General features: G+C 41.8%; 1 protein-coding gene across 1 annotated transcript in view; it reads left to right on the forward strand.

The window, feature by feature from the left end:
* Positions 1-634: 634 nt before the first annotated feature.
* The window catches only part of LANCL2 (LanC like glutathione S-transferase 2), a 66,313-nt gene continuing 48,845 nt past the window's right edge, over positions 635-18,102 (forward strand). Inside the window, exon 1 of the mRNA XM_003815820.5 lies at positions 635-1,728. Coding sequence (XP_003815868.2) covers positions 1,525-1,728 — 204 coding nt within the window. The 5' untranslated portion in view covers positions 635-1,524. The remainder of the gene's footprint in view (positions 1,729-18,102) is intronic.

The following is an 18,102-nucleotide window of genomic DNA, read 5'->3' on the forward strand; positions in this document are numbered from 1 at the left end:
ACAGTCATCCTGTTGTATCTGTTCTGTTTCCCTGAACTTTGAAGAGTTATGCTGAGTACCCCCTTTAAAATGATTTTCTTCTACACTGTACCTTCCCATGGTCATGTTCTTGGTGGGGTGTGTTTCACATGTCCAGCCCTGTGGGGTTGGGGGGACACTAGAAGAGGTAGTGGGAAGCCAGACTTTCCCACATCATTCCACTGAGGCCACGGAGGCAGGAGGGACCGAGCCTTCCCTGTGCTCGGCACTGTGTTTTTCTTCATCATGTCACTTTTTACATTAACGTGTATTTTTGCTTGCTTCCAGAAAAGCACCTACATCAGCTATGCTGTAATCCTTGCTTTTCTCACCCAATAACTGGGAATCCCCAGAGAGCCAAAACTATCTTTTTAATCTCTTATTTCTTCATCACCTAGTACCATTTGGTGCTCAATCAACGTTTACTGAGCGGAAGAAAACGGAAATAAGACATTTTCCTCAAGGAGCAGAAATCATTACACGTATTTGGTTGAAACAAATAAAAATAAAGAGAACCAATGAAGACTGAAGTAAACCACATCACGATTACATAAATGTAAAGATCTGGTTGCTTGTGTCCTTTTTATAATACATACTATGATCTTTGCCAATTAACACTGGAGGACTCTTTCTGGTCGATAAAATATTTGGATAATTAAGTATGCTTTCATTTTATGTCCCGGTATCAAAGATGTCCATTTATTCAAAACAAAGGGAGTGAACATAAAACATAAAAAGAAAAAAAAAAGGCCTGTGGCTCCTCCTCCCAGACACCCCCCTCCAACAGTGATGAATAGGAGGGACTGTCTCCCTCCCCCATCCATCGGAGACTAGCCTTGCAGTGTTTTAGACTGTTTTGAAATTCTGTTCTTTAGAAGAGATTTTTTTTTCTTCTTAATATCAAACAAAGAACTGCTGCTATTCCTTTGGGCTGGCGCAGCAGGGGCCGGTGAAATGCAGGCTGACGACGGCGCGCCAGGGGCTGCGCTCGCCCCGGTCGGCGACGCGCACACACCTTGAGTGACAGCGACCTCTTCTCTACAGGTTTTCCCCGCGGGAGCGTGGCCCTAGCGGGCGTTCGGTTTTCTTTGGAAATCGCGGAGGGGGCTGGCCGGGCGCAGCGATCCCCACCCCGGGACTCCAGCCCCGGCCGTGCGCGTCGCCGCGGACGGGCTCTGCGGGCCACGGGGAAGGTGCGAGGAGGCACGAGCAGGCTGTGAGCCGCTGGGCGCTCCCGCGAGCCCGCTCTTCTCCGTCAGGAGCAGGGCAAAGGCGCCAGGAGCAGGGCAGAGGCACCGCGCCCACCGCCTCTGCGGCCGCCTGATGTGCGAGCAGCCCGCGACGAGGCAGTGCACGCTCAGACGCCCCGCTCCTCCCGCCAGCGCGCGGCCTCGCTCCTCCTAGAGGACGCTCTCTGCGCGGGCCCCCGGAGGAGGCGGCGGCGGGGCGAGCTGCAGCGCCGGGACAGGAGGTTTGTCCCCGCCCGCGCGCCGTACCGCGGCGGAGATGGGCGAGACCATGTCAAAGAGGCTGAAGCTCCACCTGGGAGGGGAGGCAGAAATGGAGGAACGGGCGTTCGCCAACCCCTTCCCGGACTACGAGGCCGCCGCCGGGGCGCTGCTCGCCTCCGGAGCGGCCGAAGAGACAGGCTGTGTTCGTCCCCCGGCCACCACGGATGAGCCCGGCCTCCCTTTTCATCAGGACGGGAAGGTGAGTCGGCGGCCTGGCCGCAGGGGCGCCGGAGGGGGAGCGCGGCGGTGGTAGCGTCCACCCTCCGCCAGGCGTGACGTCACAGGCGCGCGCCGGGCTTGGGAGGACGCGGAATGATAGCGCCTGGCACCTGTCTCCGGGCCTTCCCGATGAGCCGCGCTTAGGGTCCGTGGGCTTCAGCTGCATGAGCCACGTTCCAGCAGTTCGGCCCTCCTGGCCCCAACGCGCCTTTGAAATACGCGGACAGTGCGCTTTCCTTCTTGGCCCGAGCGGTGCTTCGCAATGCGGGCTTGTGCACCCGTGAGGCCCGCGGACACCTCCCGCCCCTGCGCGGCGGAGCGCTCCGCCCGCTACCTGCTCCTCAGAAGTGGCCTGGAGGCTGGATTTCCTTGGCCATATCTGGTCCCTGGGCTCCCGCCGACAAAGAAGCATTGTCCGTACTGTCTGTGTGCCCAGGAATGGGAAGCGGGTGTAAGGGGAGGCCAGACTTGACTTTCTTAGTGTCGCGAGGTGGGTCAGAGCGTTACATTGACATAAAACAGATTAACAACAGAAAAACATACATCTCTTGAATATGTTTTACGTGAAAAAGACACAAAGAAATGGCAAAACCCAAATACTTTTATGCTAGGCAGAACCAAGAGCGGCAGCTGTGGGAGAGTAAAGTGTGCGGGGAGGCTAATGGAAGATGGAACTGCTTGAACCACGTCTAGGTAGAAATCTCCGCCTTGCTCGGCTCTGGTGCCGAGTGTTTCTTTGTTCCTGGCGTAGGGAGGCCATCTTTTACAGGAGTGTTCTCTTGTTTCAGGAAGAAAAGGGGGCAGTTTAGAGCACTCTTCTGTTTTTCAAGTGCTTTTAGCTTAAAATAATCCTTATGCCAGAGACATGTTTTTGGGATGGCATACCCTGTCACCCTTCACGGGCTATCTGAACAGAATCTAACGTGGGAGGCAAAAAGTGGGAATAAAACAGAAGATTGAATATCAGCACAACTGTTTTCATGCTTGGTAAAACCGTACCTTTACCAGGTTTTCTTTTTCCACTGAGGTACGTGTTCCAATGTCCACTTCACCTCCTTGGATCTCCATGTATTTCATATTTGGCTAAAAGTAAGAAGGTAATTTTGAAAGAGCCATTGGTCTGAATATGGAATCTAAGGCAAGTGACTTCTGTAAACCTCTCTCTTCTTGAATGTGGTTAAAAACTCGAAACAGGCCGGGCGCGGTGGCTCACGCCAGTAATCCCAGCACTTTGGGAGGCCGAAGCGGGCTGATTGCTTGAGCCCAGCAGTTCGAGACCAGCCTGGCCAACATGGCAAAACACCGTCTCTACAAAAAAAAAAATACAAAAATTAGCCGAGCGTGGTGGTGGACGCCTGTTGTTCAGCTACTCGGGAGGCCGAGGTGTGAGAATCGCTTGAGCCTCGGAGGTCGAGGTTGCAGTGAGTGGAGATTGCGCCATTGCACTCCAGCCTGGGCGACAGAGCTAGACGCAGTCTCAAAAACCAAAAGCAGGCAAACCTGTGGGAACAAGTCCTAACTGATGGGGATGTGTCTGAATTAGATGAAGCATATAAATTGCCTAGCAAACTGCCTGATGTACCTTAAGAAAGGCCTCAATAAATGTTAATCTCTTCCCCTTGATGATTTAAGTTACACGGTTTAGATTCATATTCAATATTGGTTTTTCTCTAGATTTCTTCTATTTTTACATACAAATATGTGTTTCATTTGTGACTTAGTGTTTCATTTTTTAATAACAAAAATAAAAATCTGGCAAGCATTGAAAAAACTGCATCATTCATTCTTATTACCAGTGGCCATCTCAGTACTATCCTTGGAGTAGGTAGGTTACAGCAATGCTTAGTGAAAGATGAATGAAATGAACTCTTGACATGAGAATAATAAAAATAATGTTAGAGACATGGGAAGCAGGTGAGTTTCATTTGCAACCTCACAGGAGATAAACACTAATTCAACTCAAAGTTTTGAAATTGGGTATTTTTCTTTTTAGCCTTTGTATCTGGATAAATGTGATTTTTGACCTCAGCTATATACCTGATTTATGTTGAGAAGAAAATTAGACTACAAGTAACTAATGGGGCTTGTGATATCTCTGCAATGAAATGTAAGTTGGGGTGGGGACCTATGCCAGTGGTTGTGAGTATATGCTAAAGAAAGAAATGGACATCATATTATTCTTGAATATGAAAATGAGAGCACGTTGAAGGGAGAGATGGATAGTGATTTTAAAAGGTGGAAAGATTGCTTCTTGATTATTGGAAAGTCATCAGATAAAATGAATATGAGTTGAACACTGTCCTCCCTATTAATATTTTTTATGATTGACATTAAATTTTTGGTTTTAAAAATCTGTTAAGAATGCAATTTGAGGATATCACACTATGCACTGTTTTTGATAGACATGAAATTTCATGAAAATGAGGGTGTTATGGGTTGAATTGTGTCCCCCACCAGAAAAAAACGTATTGAAGGTTGAAGTCCTAACCCATTGGAACCTCAGAATGTGACATTTGGAAATAAGGTCATGGCAGATGTAATTAGTTAAGATGATGTCATACTGGAATATGATGGGCCCCTAATCCAATATGACGGGTGTTCTTATATGAAGAAAAGAGAAGCAGGTATGATGGCTCATGCCTGTAATACCAGCACTTTGGGAGGTTGAGGCAGGAGGATCACTTGAGGGCAAGGAGTTCAAAACTAGCCTGGGCAACATAGTGAGACCCTGTCTCTTTTTTAAAAAGAACTGTAAAAGAGAAGAAAGAGACATAGGGAGAAAGAAGATGGCCATGTGATGATGGAGGCAGAGATTGGAATTGCCAGCCAACACCAGAAACTAGGAGAGGCAAGGAAGGATTCTCTGTAAGTTTGACAGAGAGCATGGCCCTGTTGATACGTTGATTTTGGGGCTGTAGGCTCCAGAACTATGAGAAAATAAATTTATGTGGTTTTAAGCCACCCAGTTTGTTGAACTTTGTGGTATCCCTAGGGTAACTTGTTAATTTGTAAGTTAAGCATTGAATAATTTTCTCTCCATGATGTTACCGAGTAATGATTACAAAAATCTACCAACACAATAACATTTTATTACTAAGTATTCTTTAAGTCATTCACTCTATCTCATTTTAGTTTGGCTGCCTAGGTGTGTGGTGTGATCAGTCAATAAAATTATCCTCTGATTCTAAAACCACTCAAGTCGGCTTCTCTGAGCCATATTTCCATAAATTGGTATTTATAACATTTTTTACAATATTGGGCCAATATTATGAAAAGCAGTGAACCAGTGTAGTAGCAGTTGTTTTTAATTATGGAAAGCCTGTGACGCAGACACTCTTAGTTACTCATCTAACAGCCATTTCCTCCTTTTTACTTGATTTTGTTGTGGCCGTGGACTTAAGGGGAATTGAGCCCAGCTCTAGGAGCTGAATCATGATTAATGTCTTTGACCAGCAGCAGCAGCAGCTTCAACTGATGTTCAAGTCCAACCAGGAGATGGATACCATGCAGAGTTTAATAGGGAAAGTTTAACTTAAAGAATTGTTATGAACTGTGAGACTGGAGTAACGAGAGATTGTCTCATGAGAAGGAAAGAGAACTCTGAAGAGTATAGGAATAGCAGACAGAAGGAGCAGCCCCACCCCTAGGGCTGAGAGGGCACTCGAGTAAAGGCCCCTGTGATTAGCTCTGTTGCTGTGTAATAATTATCCCAACACTTAGCATCTTTATAAACACTTATGATCTCGTGCAGTATCTGAGAGTCAGGAATCCAGCTGCAGGTTAGCTGGGTGGTTCTGGCTCACGGTCTCTGGAGAAGCTGCACTCAAGCTCTGAACCAGGGCTGCTGTCATTTTGAGGCTTAACTGGGAGAGAGAATCTGCTCCAAGCTCATTCACATGGTGGTTAGTCGGCCTTGCTAGGTGTTTTCTGGAGGCTTCAGTGTCTAACCACATGGGCTGCTCCTTAGGGCTGCCTCATGACATAGTGGCTGTCTTCCGTGAGACTGAGTGATCAAAGAGAAAAGTATGCAAGAGCACCCAAGATGGAAGCTGCAGTCATTGTATTTATTATGTAATCTCAGAAGTGACATACCATCACGCCTGCCATATTGTATTCTATTAGAAGCAAGACAGTAAATCCCGCCCACGCTCAAGTGGAGGGGTTATACAGGAGCATAAATACCATGAACCGTAGAGTCCTCAGCCAGGGCTGAAATCTTGAACTTGTCAGAGAGGTCATGGCCATACCTCACTGGTTGGCAGAGAAATTGCTGTGATACTGCACCATTGCTAGGTGTAGCCTCCAGAACCTTGCAGTGAGTATTACAGTAAGTGACAATATGTAAAGAATATCTTGGGGGCACAAGAGAAGAAAGAAGACATGTTAATTCTGCCCATTCGCATCAGGGAAGGCATTTTAGACTAAAATGATACTTTCATGGTCCTTGAAAGATTAAGTGGGGGTTTTCCAGGCTCAGTTAGGGAACTCCATGAGCAAGGACTTAAGGGATACCACATTATGAGAATATCAAGGAGTACGGCATGACTGGAGAAGAGGGAGCGTGAATGGCACTGGGGGGTATTGAGGCCGAAGACGGTGATTGGAGTTGATGCTGAAGGACTTGATGGATTGGAAGGATTCTTTTAAAATGAAATTTAAAATTGTATATTTAAGGTATACCACATGGTGTTATGTGATACATATAGGTAGTAAAATGGTTTCTATAGAGAGGCAAATTAATATATTCCCAATGTCACATAATTACCCATTGTTTTTTCTGTGGCCAGAGCTGCTGAAATCTATTCACTTAGCGTGAATCCCACATCCAGTGCATTTTTATTACCTGTAGTTTTCATGTTGTGCATTAGAGCTCTAGACTTGTTTGTCCTGCATATCTGCCATTTTGTATCCTCTGACCATTTCCTCTCCTTCCTTCAACCCACTGCCTCCAGTAATAACTGTTTTGTTCTCTATCTCTGTATAGTTTTGGGTTTTGTTTTGTTTTTTTTCGAGACAGGGTCTCACTCTGTTGTAGGCTGGAATGCAGTGGCATGATTGTGGCTCCCTCCCGAGTTCAAATTATCCTCCCACCACAGCTGCCTGAGTAGCTGGGACCACAGGCAGGTACCACCATGCCCAACTAGTTTTTGTATTTTTTGTAGAGACAGGGTTTTACCATGTTGCCCAGGCTGGTCTCAAACTTCTGGGCTCAAGGAATTTTTCCCAGCTCATATGCTGCTGTTTCATTTTAAGAATTGTTTCCTTTGCTGTGCAGAAGCTTTTTAATTTGATATAGTAATATTTGTTTATTTCTGCTTTTGTGCCATGAGTTTTTGGTGTCATACCAAAAAATTATTGCTATGGCCGGTGTCCAGGAGCTTTTCCCCATGTTCTCTTCTAGGAGTTTTATAGTTTCTGGTCAATCCAAAGGACTTTACAACTTTTTCCACAGAAAAAAATCAGGAAAACTTGTCTATAATTTGATACAATCTTAAGCTATTGGAAATGCTTCAGTTTATAATTATTTAATTTTCCATATTTTTGTTTTGAAGCTTTAAAATTTGTTTAACCTCATAATATATCATGGAAGCATAAGGAAATCAGTACTACCCTAATACCCAGAGAAATGTAATTTTTTTCTCTTTATTCAAAATGAACTAAATTGTGTGTGTGTGTGTCAGGTGGAAGGTGGGGGAATATACTCTACAACTTCTCAGAGTGAGGTTTGTGGACCTAAATCATAAGCAGTTCCTCAAAGATTGTTAGAAATGCAGATCCCACTCCAAACCCAAGGAACCACAGTCTGCATTTTAACAAGATCCTCATGCCAGAGTACTCATAAATTTGAGAAGCATTGAGGAAAACTGTTCTACATGTAGCTTTATTAAATTTTCTTTTAATATGAACTTAATTAACCTCCAGCCAGTTTTCAGTTCCTGATGTGGAAAGATATTGACGTGGAAGGGTAATGGTAAGATTATGGAGAGGGAACTAAGAAGATATTATACATGAGCATTTTCCATCTTTTGGAAATAAATTGTAGCATAGAGCAGGTAACAGTTTTAATAGTCTTGTGTTTGACTCCTACTTTTCTGCCATTTATGACTTGTAGACTTTGAGCAAGTTATTTAACCACACACTGAACCTTGGTTTTCTTACCTCATCAACTTGATGTAAATGGTTAAATTGAAAGGCTAACTGAGGTTCTTAATATAACATAGTTGTAATATAACGTATTTGCTAAAGCTTTTAATAATGTAGATGTAATATAACCACCCCCTCCTCACTGGGTTGTTATAATGGCTAATTAGGTTAATACATTTAAAACATTCAGAACGGTGCTGAGTACAGTTAGTACCTAGGTACACATAGTTACTGATACATAGGTGAATAGTAAGAGTTCAGTTAATGATAGCTATTAACATTATTATAGACATAGCTTATTTGTATTAGAGTATAAAATGTGATAATGAAAAATTTGTTTACATTTTATATTTTCAGTGGAATGCAGAAAAAAAGCCTACTTTTTTTGCTCTTTAAAGAAATGCTTATTGTCTCCTTTTTTTCCTAAGGAAAATATGGTTAGATGTACAATATTTATATGGCTATATCCTCAGATTGCCAATAGTTTCCAGATTTCTGAATTCCATACACATACATTCTTCCTCTCATCATCTCTGAAAGGGCATGGAACTCCTGTTGATGGTGGTGAGATGATAAGGAATAACCAAACCACTTGGAAATATGGAGGTTGGGAATTCTACCCACAGTAGAACCTACCAGCTCATGCTGTGCACCTTTGGGCCTCAGCAAGATTGAAAATTGTCATCTATCATAGCCTGGGTCTCCAGATTCGTAAGTTTATGCTTGAAACTTCAAACAGGAGCTCTGAACACTTAATTCATGATTACCAAGGGCTTACTATAATTCATTTCTATTTCTTTTTCCCACTTTACTGCTTTCTGAGAACAGGAATTTTTTCTTGAACATACTTGAGTTATTATTTTTTAATTTTTTAAATACTTATTTATTTATTTATTTATTTATTTGAGACAGGGTCTCATTCTGTTTCCCAGACTGGACCGCACTGGCACAATCATAGCTCACTGCAGCCTTGACCTCCCAGACTCAAGAGATCCTCCCACCTCAGCCTCCCAAGTAGCTGGGACTGCAGGTGTATTCCACCACACCCAGCTAATTTTTAAATTTTTTTTTTGTGGAGATGGGGTCCTGCCATGTTGCCCAGGCTAGTCCTGAATTCCTGGGCCCAAGCAATTCTCCTGTCCTGCCTCAGCTTCCCTAAGTGTTGGGATTACAGGTGCAAGCCATTGCACCCAGGGAGTTATTTTTAAACATCCTCACTGCTTGATACTGAAATAAGAACGCAGTAGGTAGTAAATGTTTGTTGACTGAATAAATCTATGGAAATTAAAAAAATTTTTTTATGAGAGGCATTTTTTGCATTTTATTTAATGATACAATTTTGTATTTTAAAAGCTATTCTGTATCTAGAATGTTACATCTTGGACTCTTAGATGACATTCCAGGCTACTGTAAGTCAAGAACTATGTAATATGCTTTGGGAGTTCTGGGTGAGGAGTGTGCTTTGTAAGGACAACTAGCAGTTGGCTAGGGCCAGACTAGGTTTTGAGCAAATTTTGCTTGAATAGAATTGAATATAACAAACCGAGTTTCTTTTTCAGAAAATATTCCTGTCTTTTATAGATTTTAGTTAGTACCATGCAGCAATTGTTCAATCAAAATGAAACCTAACTTTTCACTGAGAGCTTTCCATAATTAAAGATAATTTGACCACAAAATCCTACTATCTCCATGGGTTCCTTGTCTCTTGAACTGCAATTACATATGTTTTGAGCCCTTGTTTGCAGTTTATTAATACATTGTCACTTAACAGTTTGTCCTTGGTTCTTTATTGCAATTGTAAACTTCCTTGTGGTTATGCCATATATCCCCTACGAAGCATACATAGCAGATGAATTTTTATGATACACATCAAAATTGGATTGAGGTGTGTGTGCTTAGGATATGTAATCTAGAATATTTTCTGTTATATTACTGAGTTTGAAATAAGAAAACAGAAGCAGACCAGATTATGTAAATCTATGACTATTTTTAGCAGAATGAACTATTTTCACACACCTCTGCAAAATAGCATTATCTTGATAGAGTCAGTTTAGGTAAGGACCTGTTTATTGAAAATACCACTAGTGAAGGTAGATGTTTTCACTACCATCTAATTCTTTACTGTCAGAAGATATAGCTTCTCCACCCCTGCCTGCTTTTCCCATGTAGTAATTAGCTTTGAGGTAAGGATTGGGGGACTTTTGTTTTATTCATTTTGTTTGCAAAATGGAACAAAGCAAGCCCACACTCTTGCTAGGTATGTAACATCACATCACATCTTCATGTGTCTAACATTACAAGTGAATTAGCCTAGGAGAGCTGAATTAGGAAATGCACTTCCCTAACCCATACCCCTCAGCAGTAGGGTTTGTTAAAATCTTTCCTAAGAAAATAATTACTTTATGGTATACAGTTTGCAAAGTTTGCACATCATCACATATGTAAAATGTGAGTCAAAAAGCTATTTTTATCATCTTTAAAATGTGGGCAAGTTATTTTCTCTTAGCTTCAGTTTCTGCATGTGTACCATGATGATAATGCTGCTTTAGGATTATCAAGAGGATTAAGTTAGATTAAGTGTCTCAAATACCCCATTTATTAGGAGTGTAGTAGATGATTTTATTAAGCTCTCCTGATGCATTTCAAGTATTATTCATACCTAAATGTTCAATTTATGCATAACTATTCAAAACGTACCTTTTTCTTTTTAGGAGCTATTTATTATGTGCATGTTGAACACTTGTTTTTAGACTTTTCACTCTCCTCTATTTGTAGTTAAGATCATCATAATTTTTTACAAGTTAATTGTCAATCTTTAAGGTTTTCTGTATTTTTATGTATAGCAGTTGTATTTCCTCAAACTAGCACTAAATTTATCATAAAAAATACAGAAGAACACAAGTATTTTAGAAAGAGAATGATTGCATATTCCGTAGTTTTCAGATGGAATGACTTGTTTCCTCAGGAATGCCCATGGCGTTCTCCTAAATGCATTTTAAATACCATCTCTGTCCTTCAGCACAGAATGCCCCCCTGCTTTTCACACAGCGAGCTCCTGTCTTTCTCTGAGACGCCTGTGAGAGGCTTCTTCCTCCAGGGTCTTCCTCAGAGCTGCCCAGGCAGACTCTGTTGCTTGGCCATTCCAAAGCCACTTGAAGGATTAGCTAAGAAAGTTGTATTCTTTTTCTGTTGTTGCCATAAATACCACCAATTTTGCAGTTTAAAGCAGCACCTATTTATTTATCATCTTTAAAATGAAGTCAGAAGTCCAGGTACAGTCTGGCTCTGCTGGCTTCTCTGCTTAGAATTTCATAAGGCCAAAGTCAAAGCATCTTCAAGGCTGCCTTCTCTCCTGGAGGCCCTGAGGGTGAATCTGTTTCCCAGCTCATTGAAGCTGTTGGCCAAATCCAGTTCACTGTGGCTGCAGGAGTGTTCCCCACTTCCCTGCTGGCTGGCCTTAGCTCCTCAATGCCACCTGAGCCCTGCCCATGCTTTCCACATGGTCCTTCCAGCAGCCACAGATCAAGTCACTCTCACACTTCACATCTCTCTGATTTCACCTTCTGCCCTATATTTCTGACTTCAATAGGAGAAGTTTCTCTCCTTTTATGGGCTCATGGGATTAGATGGGCCCCGCTTGGATAATCCAGCATCCTCTCCCTATTTTGTGGTCTGTGACCTGTTTCAGGTTCCAGGACATCTTTGGGGGCCATTCTGCCTACCATAAAGGTTTCTAGTGCTTGTAGTCTGGAGTGGCTGCCTGGGTTTAAACTCCAGTCTGCCCCTTACTGTTGATATCACTTTTGGTAAGTTACTTTACCTCTCTCCTGTGCTTCATAGTTCTCATTTGTAAAATGGGGGTAATAGTTGTAGCTTTACTGTAGAGTTTTTATGATAGTAGTGAAGGGCAGCAACAGTCTTAGACAGAGTCAGTGCATTCCTTTCATGGGGCTCAGGATCCACCAGACTCCACATGGACAGCCCTGCAAAGCAAGCTCCTCAGCTTTTAGCCCATTGAGGAGCAAGCTTTCAGGGCCTTCTAGTCCACACATTGCCCCACTGACGGTACTCCCTCATCAAAGAAAGGGTCTCCTAGGTCCACCAGGAAGCCCCCTGACGGGCTCACAGTGGTCATGGATGCCCTTCCATCCCCTCTCCACCCTTCTGAATGCCCCAGCTACACACTTGCCTGCCTCTGTGAGTGGGCATCTGATAACAATCCCAGTAAACTCCTGAATGCCTTCCACAAGGGTGAAGTAAGATTGTCTTCGGATATCAGTCTACATACATTTATATATTTTCTTGAGTATACCATATTTGATATTGCTAGTCAGGCATTTATTATATGCAATCATAATTATTTTTACGTTTGTCTCATTAGACCAGGAACATTTTGGGGAGTACCCAGTCTTATTCAGCTTTGTGTCCCAATAACAGTGCCTGGCACATGGAAAGCATTATTTGTTTTTCAAAAGAATAACTAATATTATACTCAACATTTGCTAATCATCTACATTTTATTTCTTCCTCACCTATTTCAAAGGTATCTGAAAGTTACAAAAATATATATAGTGCTGGGTATTTTATCATATATGAAGTCGTTAATATGCCAATTATATTATGTTTGCTACGCTTCATGCCAAGATAAAGAAATTTCATCCGTTATCTTCAGTAACAGTTGTTAGAGTGTTGATTATATCATCTAAAATATTTGTAAAATTGTAAAAATTTATAAAATCTACCCTTTATTTTTTCCATATGCAATATGCAATGTAGCTTATGAACATACTGAACCCATACCTTCTCTAAAATCTAGAGTTGAGGCAGAGAGGTACAGAATATGTGTATATGTTCTAGCAAATGACACATTAGGAAATAAATTATTCCCCTCAATTATTCCTGTGATGTCCATGGAAAAAATATCATGAATAAAAAGGAATTTAATTTCTTGAAACGTTTTTCAAGAATATAACTGGTGTAATTTGTATGCTTCAGTATCACCCAGTGTCTGTCTGCCATCTGTTTATCTTTTTCTTCTTCTTTCTGTCTCCTTCCCCTATTCCCCCTTCCCCCTCCTCTTCTGTCTTGTCTTCCCAACCTCCCGTCCCCAGGAAAAAAGCTTTTTTATTTGATTCTAAGATTTATTACCATGAAAACATTGTGAGGAAGAGAAATAAATCTTGCCATAAATGTGCCTTGTGTATCATTTGGAATAATAGATGCAGTGACACCTCACAAGGGGTTTTACAACCAGTGATTAATATCTACTCCAATATATTTCTGCTTTATAATACACTTGGGCATTCTTGTTTGGGAAAATTGCCTACTCACCATGTAGGAAAAGAACATTTTCTTCCCGATTGCAATGTAATTGCTAAAAATCAATCTCAGAATCAAGAGATAAAACCTCCAAAATTATTTAACTGCTCCTGCTGTTTCTGGGCTATGTGGCAGGTAGATATTTCTATTCATATGGTATGACTGAGTGAAGGCTGTAAGTCCTGAACATCCAAAGGTAAAATGTAAATATAGAATCAAGCAAAAAATTTTGCAGTAAGCAGAGAATGCACAGCCCAGGAACTTTAGAAGTAGACAGTCTAGTCAGAGTTTCAAGAGCTTTATCTCTCAATTGTCATAAGACCTCAAGTAAGCCGTGGTTTTCTTACCTAAAAAACTGAATGATTTGACGATTAATTGAAATACGTAAAGCACTTAGTGCCAGATACATAGTAAGTGCTCAGTAATTGTTAGTTATCTTTATAATACCATTATTGCCAGGTGCAGTGGCTCATGCCTATAACCCTAGCACTTTAGGAGGCTGAGGTGGGTGGATCACTTGAGGCCAGGAGTTCAAGACCATTCTGGCCAACATGGGGAAACCCTGTCTCTACTAAAAATACAAAAATTAGCCGGACATGGTGGCGCATGCCTATAATCCTAGCTACCCGGGAGGCTGAGGCATGAGAATCACTTGAACCCAGGAGGTAGGAGGTTGCAGTGAGCTGAGATCACACCACTGCACTCTAGTCTGGGCGACAGAGTGAGACTCAGTCTCAAAAAAAAGGAAAAAGTGTGTGTGCGTATATATATGTATATGTATATATGTATATGTGTATATATATGTATACGTGTGTGTGTGTGTATGTAAATAAAATACCATTATTTAGTGAGACAAACCAGTTAAAATTTCTCCTGGTACAGTAATCTCCATCAAATGTAAATGGAATTACAGCATAATAAATTTTCTTTGTACATGAGAATTTGGTTCCAGTATAAACAAATTAGAATCCTCTTTTATGAGAAATAGGAAAAGGGGAACCATAAAAAGTACCTTATGGCAAAGAGCAGAGAAATGAAAGGTTTTTGCAATTAAATTCTGGCAAATATTAAAGGGAACTGGAGGAAGCAATCACAAGTCTTAAAAATATACTCCAGTAGGCTGGGCACGGTGGCTCACGCCTGTAATCCCAGGACTTTGGGAGGCGGAGGCAGGTGGATCACGAGGTCAGGAGATCGAGACCATCCTGGCTAACACGGTGAAACCCTGTCTCTACTAAAAATACAAAAAATTAGCCAGCCTGGTTGCAGGCACCTGTAGTCCCAGCTACTCGGGAAGCTGAGGCAGGAGAATGGTGTGAAGGCAGGAGAATGGTGTGAAGCCAGGAGGTGGAGCTTGCAGTGAACCAAGATCACGCCACTGCACTCCAGCCTGGGCGACAGAGCGAGACTACATCTCAAAAAACACAAAACAAAACAAAACTCCAGTATCATTTATGAGGAATGAAGGGTTAGTAGCATATGCTTTGGAATTAGGTTACCATGATAGAGCTAAGACGGCATGTGAGTGTGCATTAGGCCTGGAAAACTCAACTTACACGTACTTTAATCAGCAGGCAGAAGGGGAGAAAAATTAGGGAAGTTCTGTCTTTTTTATCATGAAAAATAAGAACCTCCCAGAACCTCCTAGAAGACTTTCATTTAGGTCTCATGGGTCATAACTGTGTCATGTGGCCACCCTTGTGCATAACAGGGCCTGGAAAATCAAGTGTCTCTTCTGGGGCTGGATGCCCTACTATTCTGGATATAATCAGATTTCTGTTAACAAGCAGGAAGGGTGTGGGGACTAGATACGGGCTAGGAACTACCTTATGGGTTCTGCCACTGCAGGTATTAAAGAGGTATCCCCTATTTATTCCTTCTCATGCAAATGATTCTGCATCTCTTTGATTACAGTAGAAACCAAAGGTCAAGACACAGGAGGCCTAAGTTACTAACATGGAGTCAAAAAGTTTTTAAGAAGTTGGATGGAGAACCAGACAGTTACTCTTTTTGGTGCATTCAGTAACAGAAGCAAAGTTAAATACATTTACAAGCACATCACCAAAACGATAGGGAATGGCAAATCCAGAAAGCATTGCTAGTAAGTAAAGATTGTTAAGTGAATGTGTTTGTCCAGTTAACTCATAATATCACCTTTAAGGTGGGTGAAATATTGATACTGTGTTTTTTGGTGTGCCATCTTTATCATTTTATTTAAGTGAGCATAATTATGAAGATTTTCATGAAGCTCTCCTTGGCCTTAGATTTCTAACTCAGCTTTCGCTATAAGGGAAGGTATTTTACCACCATGGTTGAGTAGGAATTATCGTAATTTACTTATTACCTTGAATAACATTTAATGAAAAGATACAATTTTGAAAGCTAATGGTATATTTTAGTCACTTAATAGAATTCGTTGTCTTGCCTACCTATTTTAGTCTTGGGCAACTAATAAATATAATGTCAAAGGGGAAAGTTGTATTCAGTACTTTTAGCAAAAATATATGCTTGTAAATATGCACGTTTAAATCCTCTTTGGCACAATTGGTTGGTCTCAAAATAGATTTGCCCATCTCTGAATGCTTAGCTATTACTTTCAATGACTTAAAAATGTAGACAAGGATGGAGGTTTTATGGTATATAATATGCAGCTGGAGTGCAACAAAAGAAGGTACATATACTGCGTTGTTTTTCTTTTTTTAACTTAAAAGGTGTTTTAGGGGATTTATACTTTAATGATGGGCTAAGACCCTGGTGGAGGACTCCCTGTATAAAACAACTATAAAACTTGTATATAATATAAAAAGCAACTACTCAAAGGCACTGGAGAGACTAAGCAGACTGCAGTGTAATTGGTTTTTTGTATTATGCCCAGATTCTATAGAATATGTTACAGTGCGTGATTGGAGGAGGAGGGAGGTTCTATAGAGTGCGTTACAGTGAGTGATTGGAGGAGGAGGGAGGTTCTGTAGAGTGCATTACAGTGTGTGATTGGAGGAAGAGGGAGGTTCTGTAGAGCGTGTTACAGTGCGTGATTGGAGAAGGAGGGAGGTTCTGTAGAGCGTGTTACAGTGTATGATTGGAGGAGGAGGGAGGTTCTATAGAGTATGTTACAGTGCATGATCAGAGGAGGAGTGAATTTCTTTTTTTTTTTTTGAGATGATGTTTTGCTCTTTTTCGCCCAGGCTGGATTGCAGTGGTGCCATCTCAGCTCACTGCAAGCTCTGCCTCCTGGGTTCAAGCGATTCTCCTGCCTCAGCCTCCCCAGTGGCTGGGATTACACGCGTGCGCCACCACGCCTGGCTAATTTTGTGTTTTTAGTGGAGATGGGGTTTCACCATGTTGGCCAGGCTGGTCCTGAACTCCTGACCTCAGGTGTTCCACCCACCCTGGTTTCCCAAAGTGCTGGGATTACAGGCATGAGCCACCATACCTGGGCGGAGGAGTGAATTTCTGTAGGGTATGTTATAGTGCATTCCCTGTGAAGGAAGTTTCTGTGTCCACATCTTTTATCCTGGAGCTAAGTTTCATTTACATGGTGCACTCAGTGGCGGCAGGGGTTGCCTATGGCAAAATCACATTTTCCGGGAACCAGAAATCTAAGATGGGATAACAGGCTGATAAGATAATGAGGAAAAGGGATGAGCCAGAGGAGGGATCCAAAAATCTTGTCTGTGTACGTATCCAATCAAATTCTGAACAATGCGTGTCTGGAACAGACCCAAAGAAGCTTAGCTAAAGACGAAAGATAGAAATTGAGAGGAGAGCTGCTGCCCCAGAAACAGAATTTGCAATTCAATACAAGCAAGAAAACAGTGTACAAATTAACATTCCAGATGCAGGGCAAAGTTACCTGCTATCTGTAGAACCAGGAACATAGTGTAAGAGAGAAAAATAGGTTTTCCTCTTACCCCTCGGAGTTTTTAGCTGGGACAGACCCCTGTAACAAAAGACAAATTAACAAGAGAAAAACAAATAAGTGTTTTAATGTGTGTATTTCATATATACGTGGGACGTACCCAGGGAATGAGTGTATCTCACAGAGATGGCTTAACAAACCCAGCTTATATCTCATCTTCAGCAAAGAGCAATGCGTTTTTAGAGCAGTGACAAGACAAAGGACAGGGACTTTGAGTGTCTGGGATGCAAATCATAGAATGGCAAACAAATGAGGTTTGTGATGTAGATTTCTCTGGTGCCTTCTCCAGGCTGATGCCTTCCAGAGATTTCTTTGCTGGTTGGGAGGGAAGGAGGGACACCGTTTTTAAGTCCTGCTTTTAGGTAGGTGCGGGAGGGGAGAGAGCTATTCTGGCATCTACTTCTCAGTTCAAATTCATCCTTATGTCAAAAATGAATGATTTTGAGGAGGCATATTCTGCTTTTCTACATAAAAGACACATTTTCAAAAGAAAAGAACATTAACTGGGTCCAATCCTGAAAAGAACCAGATAGTGAAACTAGTATGCAAGGATTTTAAACTGACTGCTATAACCCTCCTCCATGAAATAAAACAAAATATGCTTTCAATTCATGAAAAATGAGGAAATCTCAGTAGGGAAGTAAAAACCATTAAAAAAAGAGTCTCATGGATATTTTAGAACTGATAAATACAATATATGGCATTTAAAAGTTACTGCATGGCCTTAGCAGGGGAGTGGAGAAGACTGTCAGTGTCCTGTGAGTTCTGCTTGCCCGCTGCCCACACAGAGCTGCCTTATCAAGACGGGAATCACAATTTGTATTCACACAAAGCCAGCTGAACTGGAGACCGGAGTTTTTTGCTCAAATCAGTGTCTCTGAAAACTTGGAATGAGGTTTTTAAAGGATAATTTGGTGGGAGGGGACAAGGGAGTGGGAGTGCTGATTGGTCGGATCCTAGATGAAATCTTAG

The sequence above is a fragment of the Pan paniscus genome, chromosome 6, assembly GCF_029289425.2.
Source record: "Pan paniscus chromosome 6, NHGRI_mPanPan1-v2.0_pri, whole genome shotgun sequence".
Classification (NCBI taxonomy): Eukaryota; Metazoa; Chordata; class Mammalia; order Primates; family Hominidae; genus Pan; species Pan paniscus.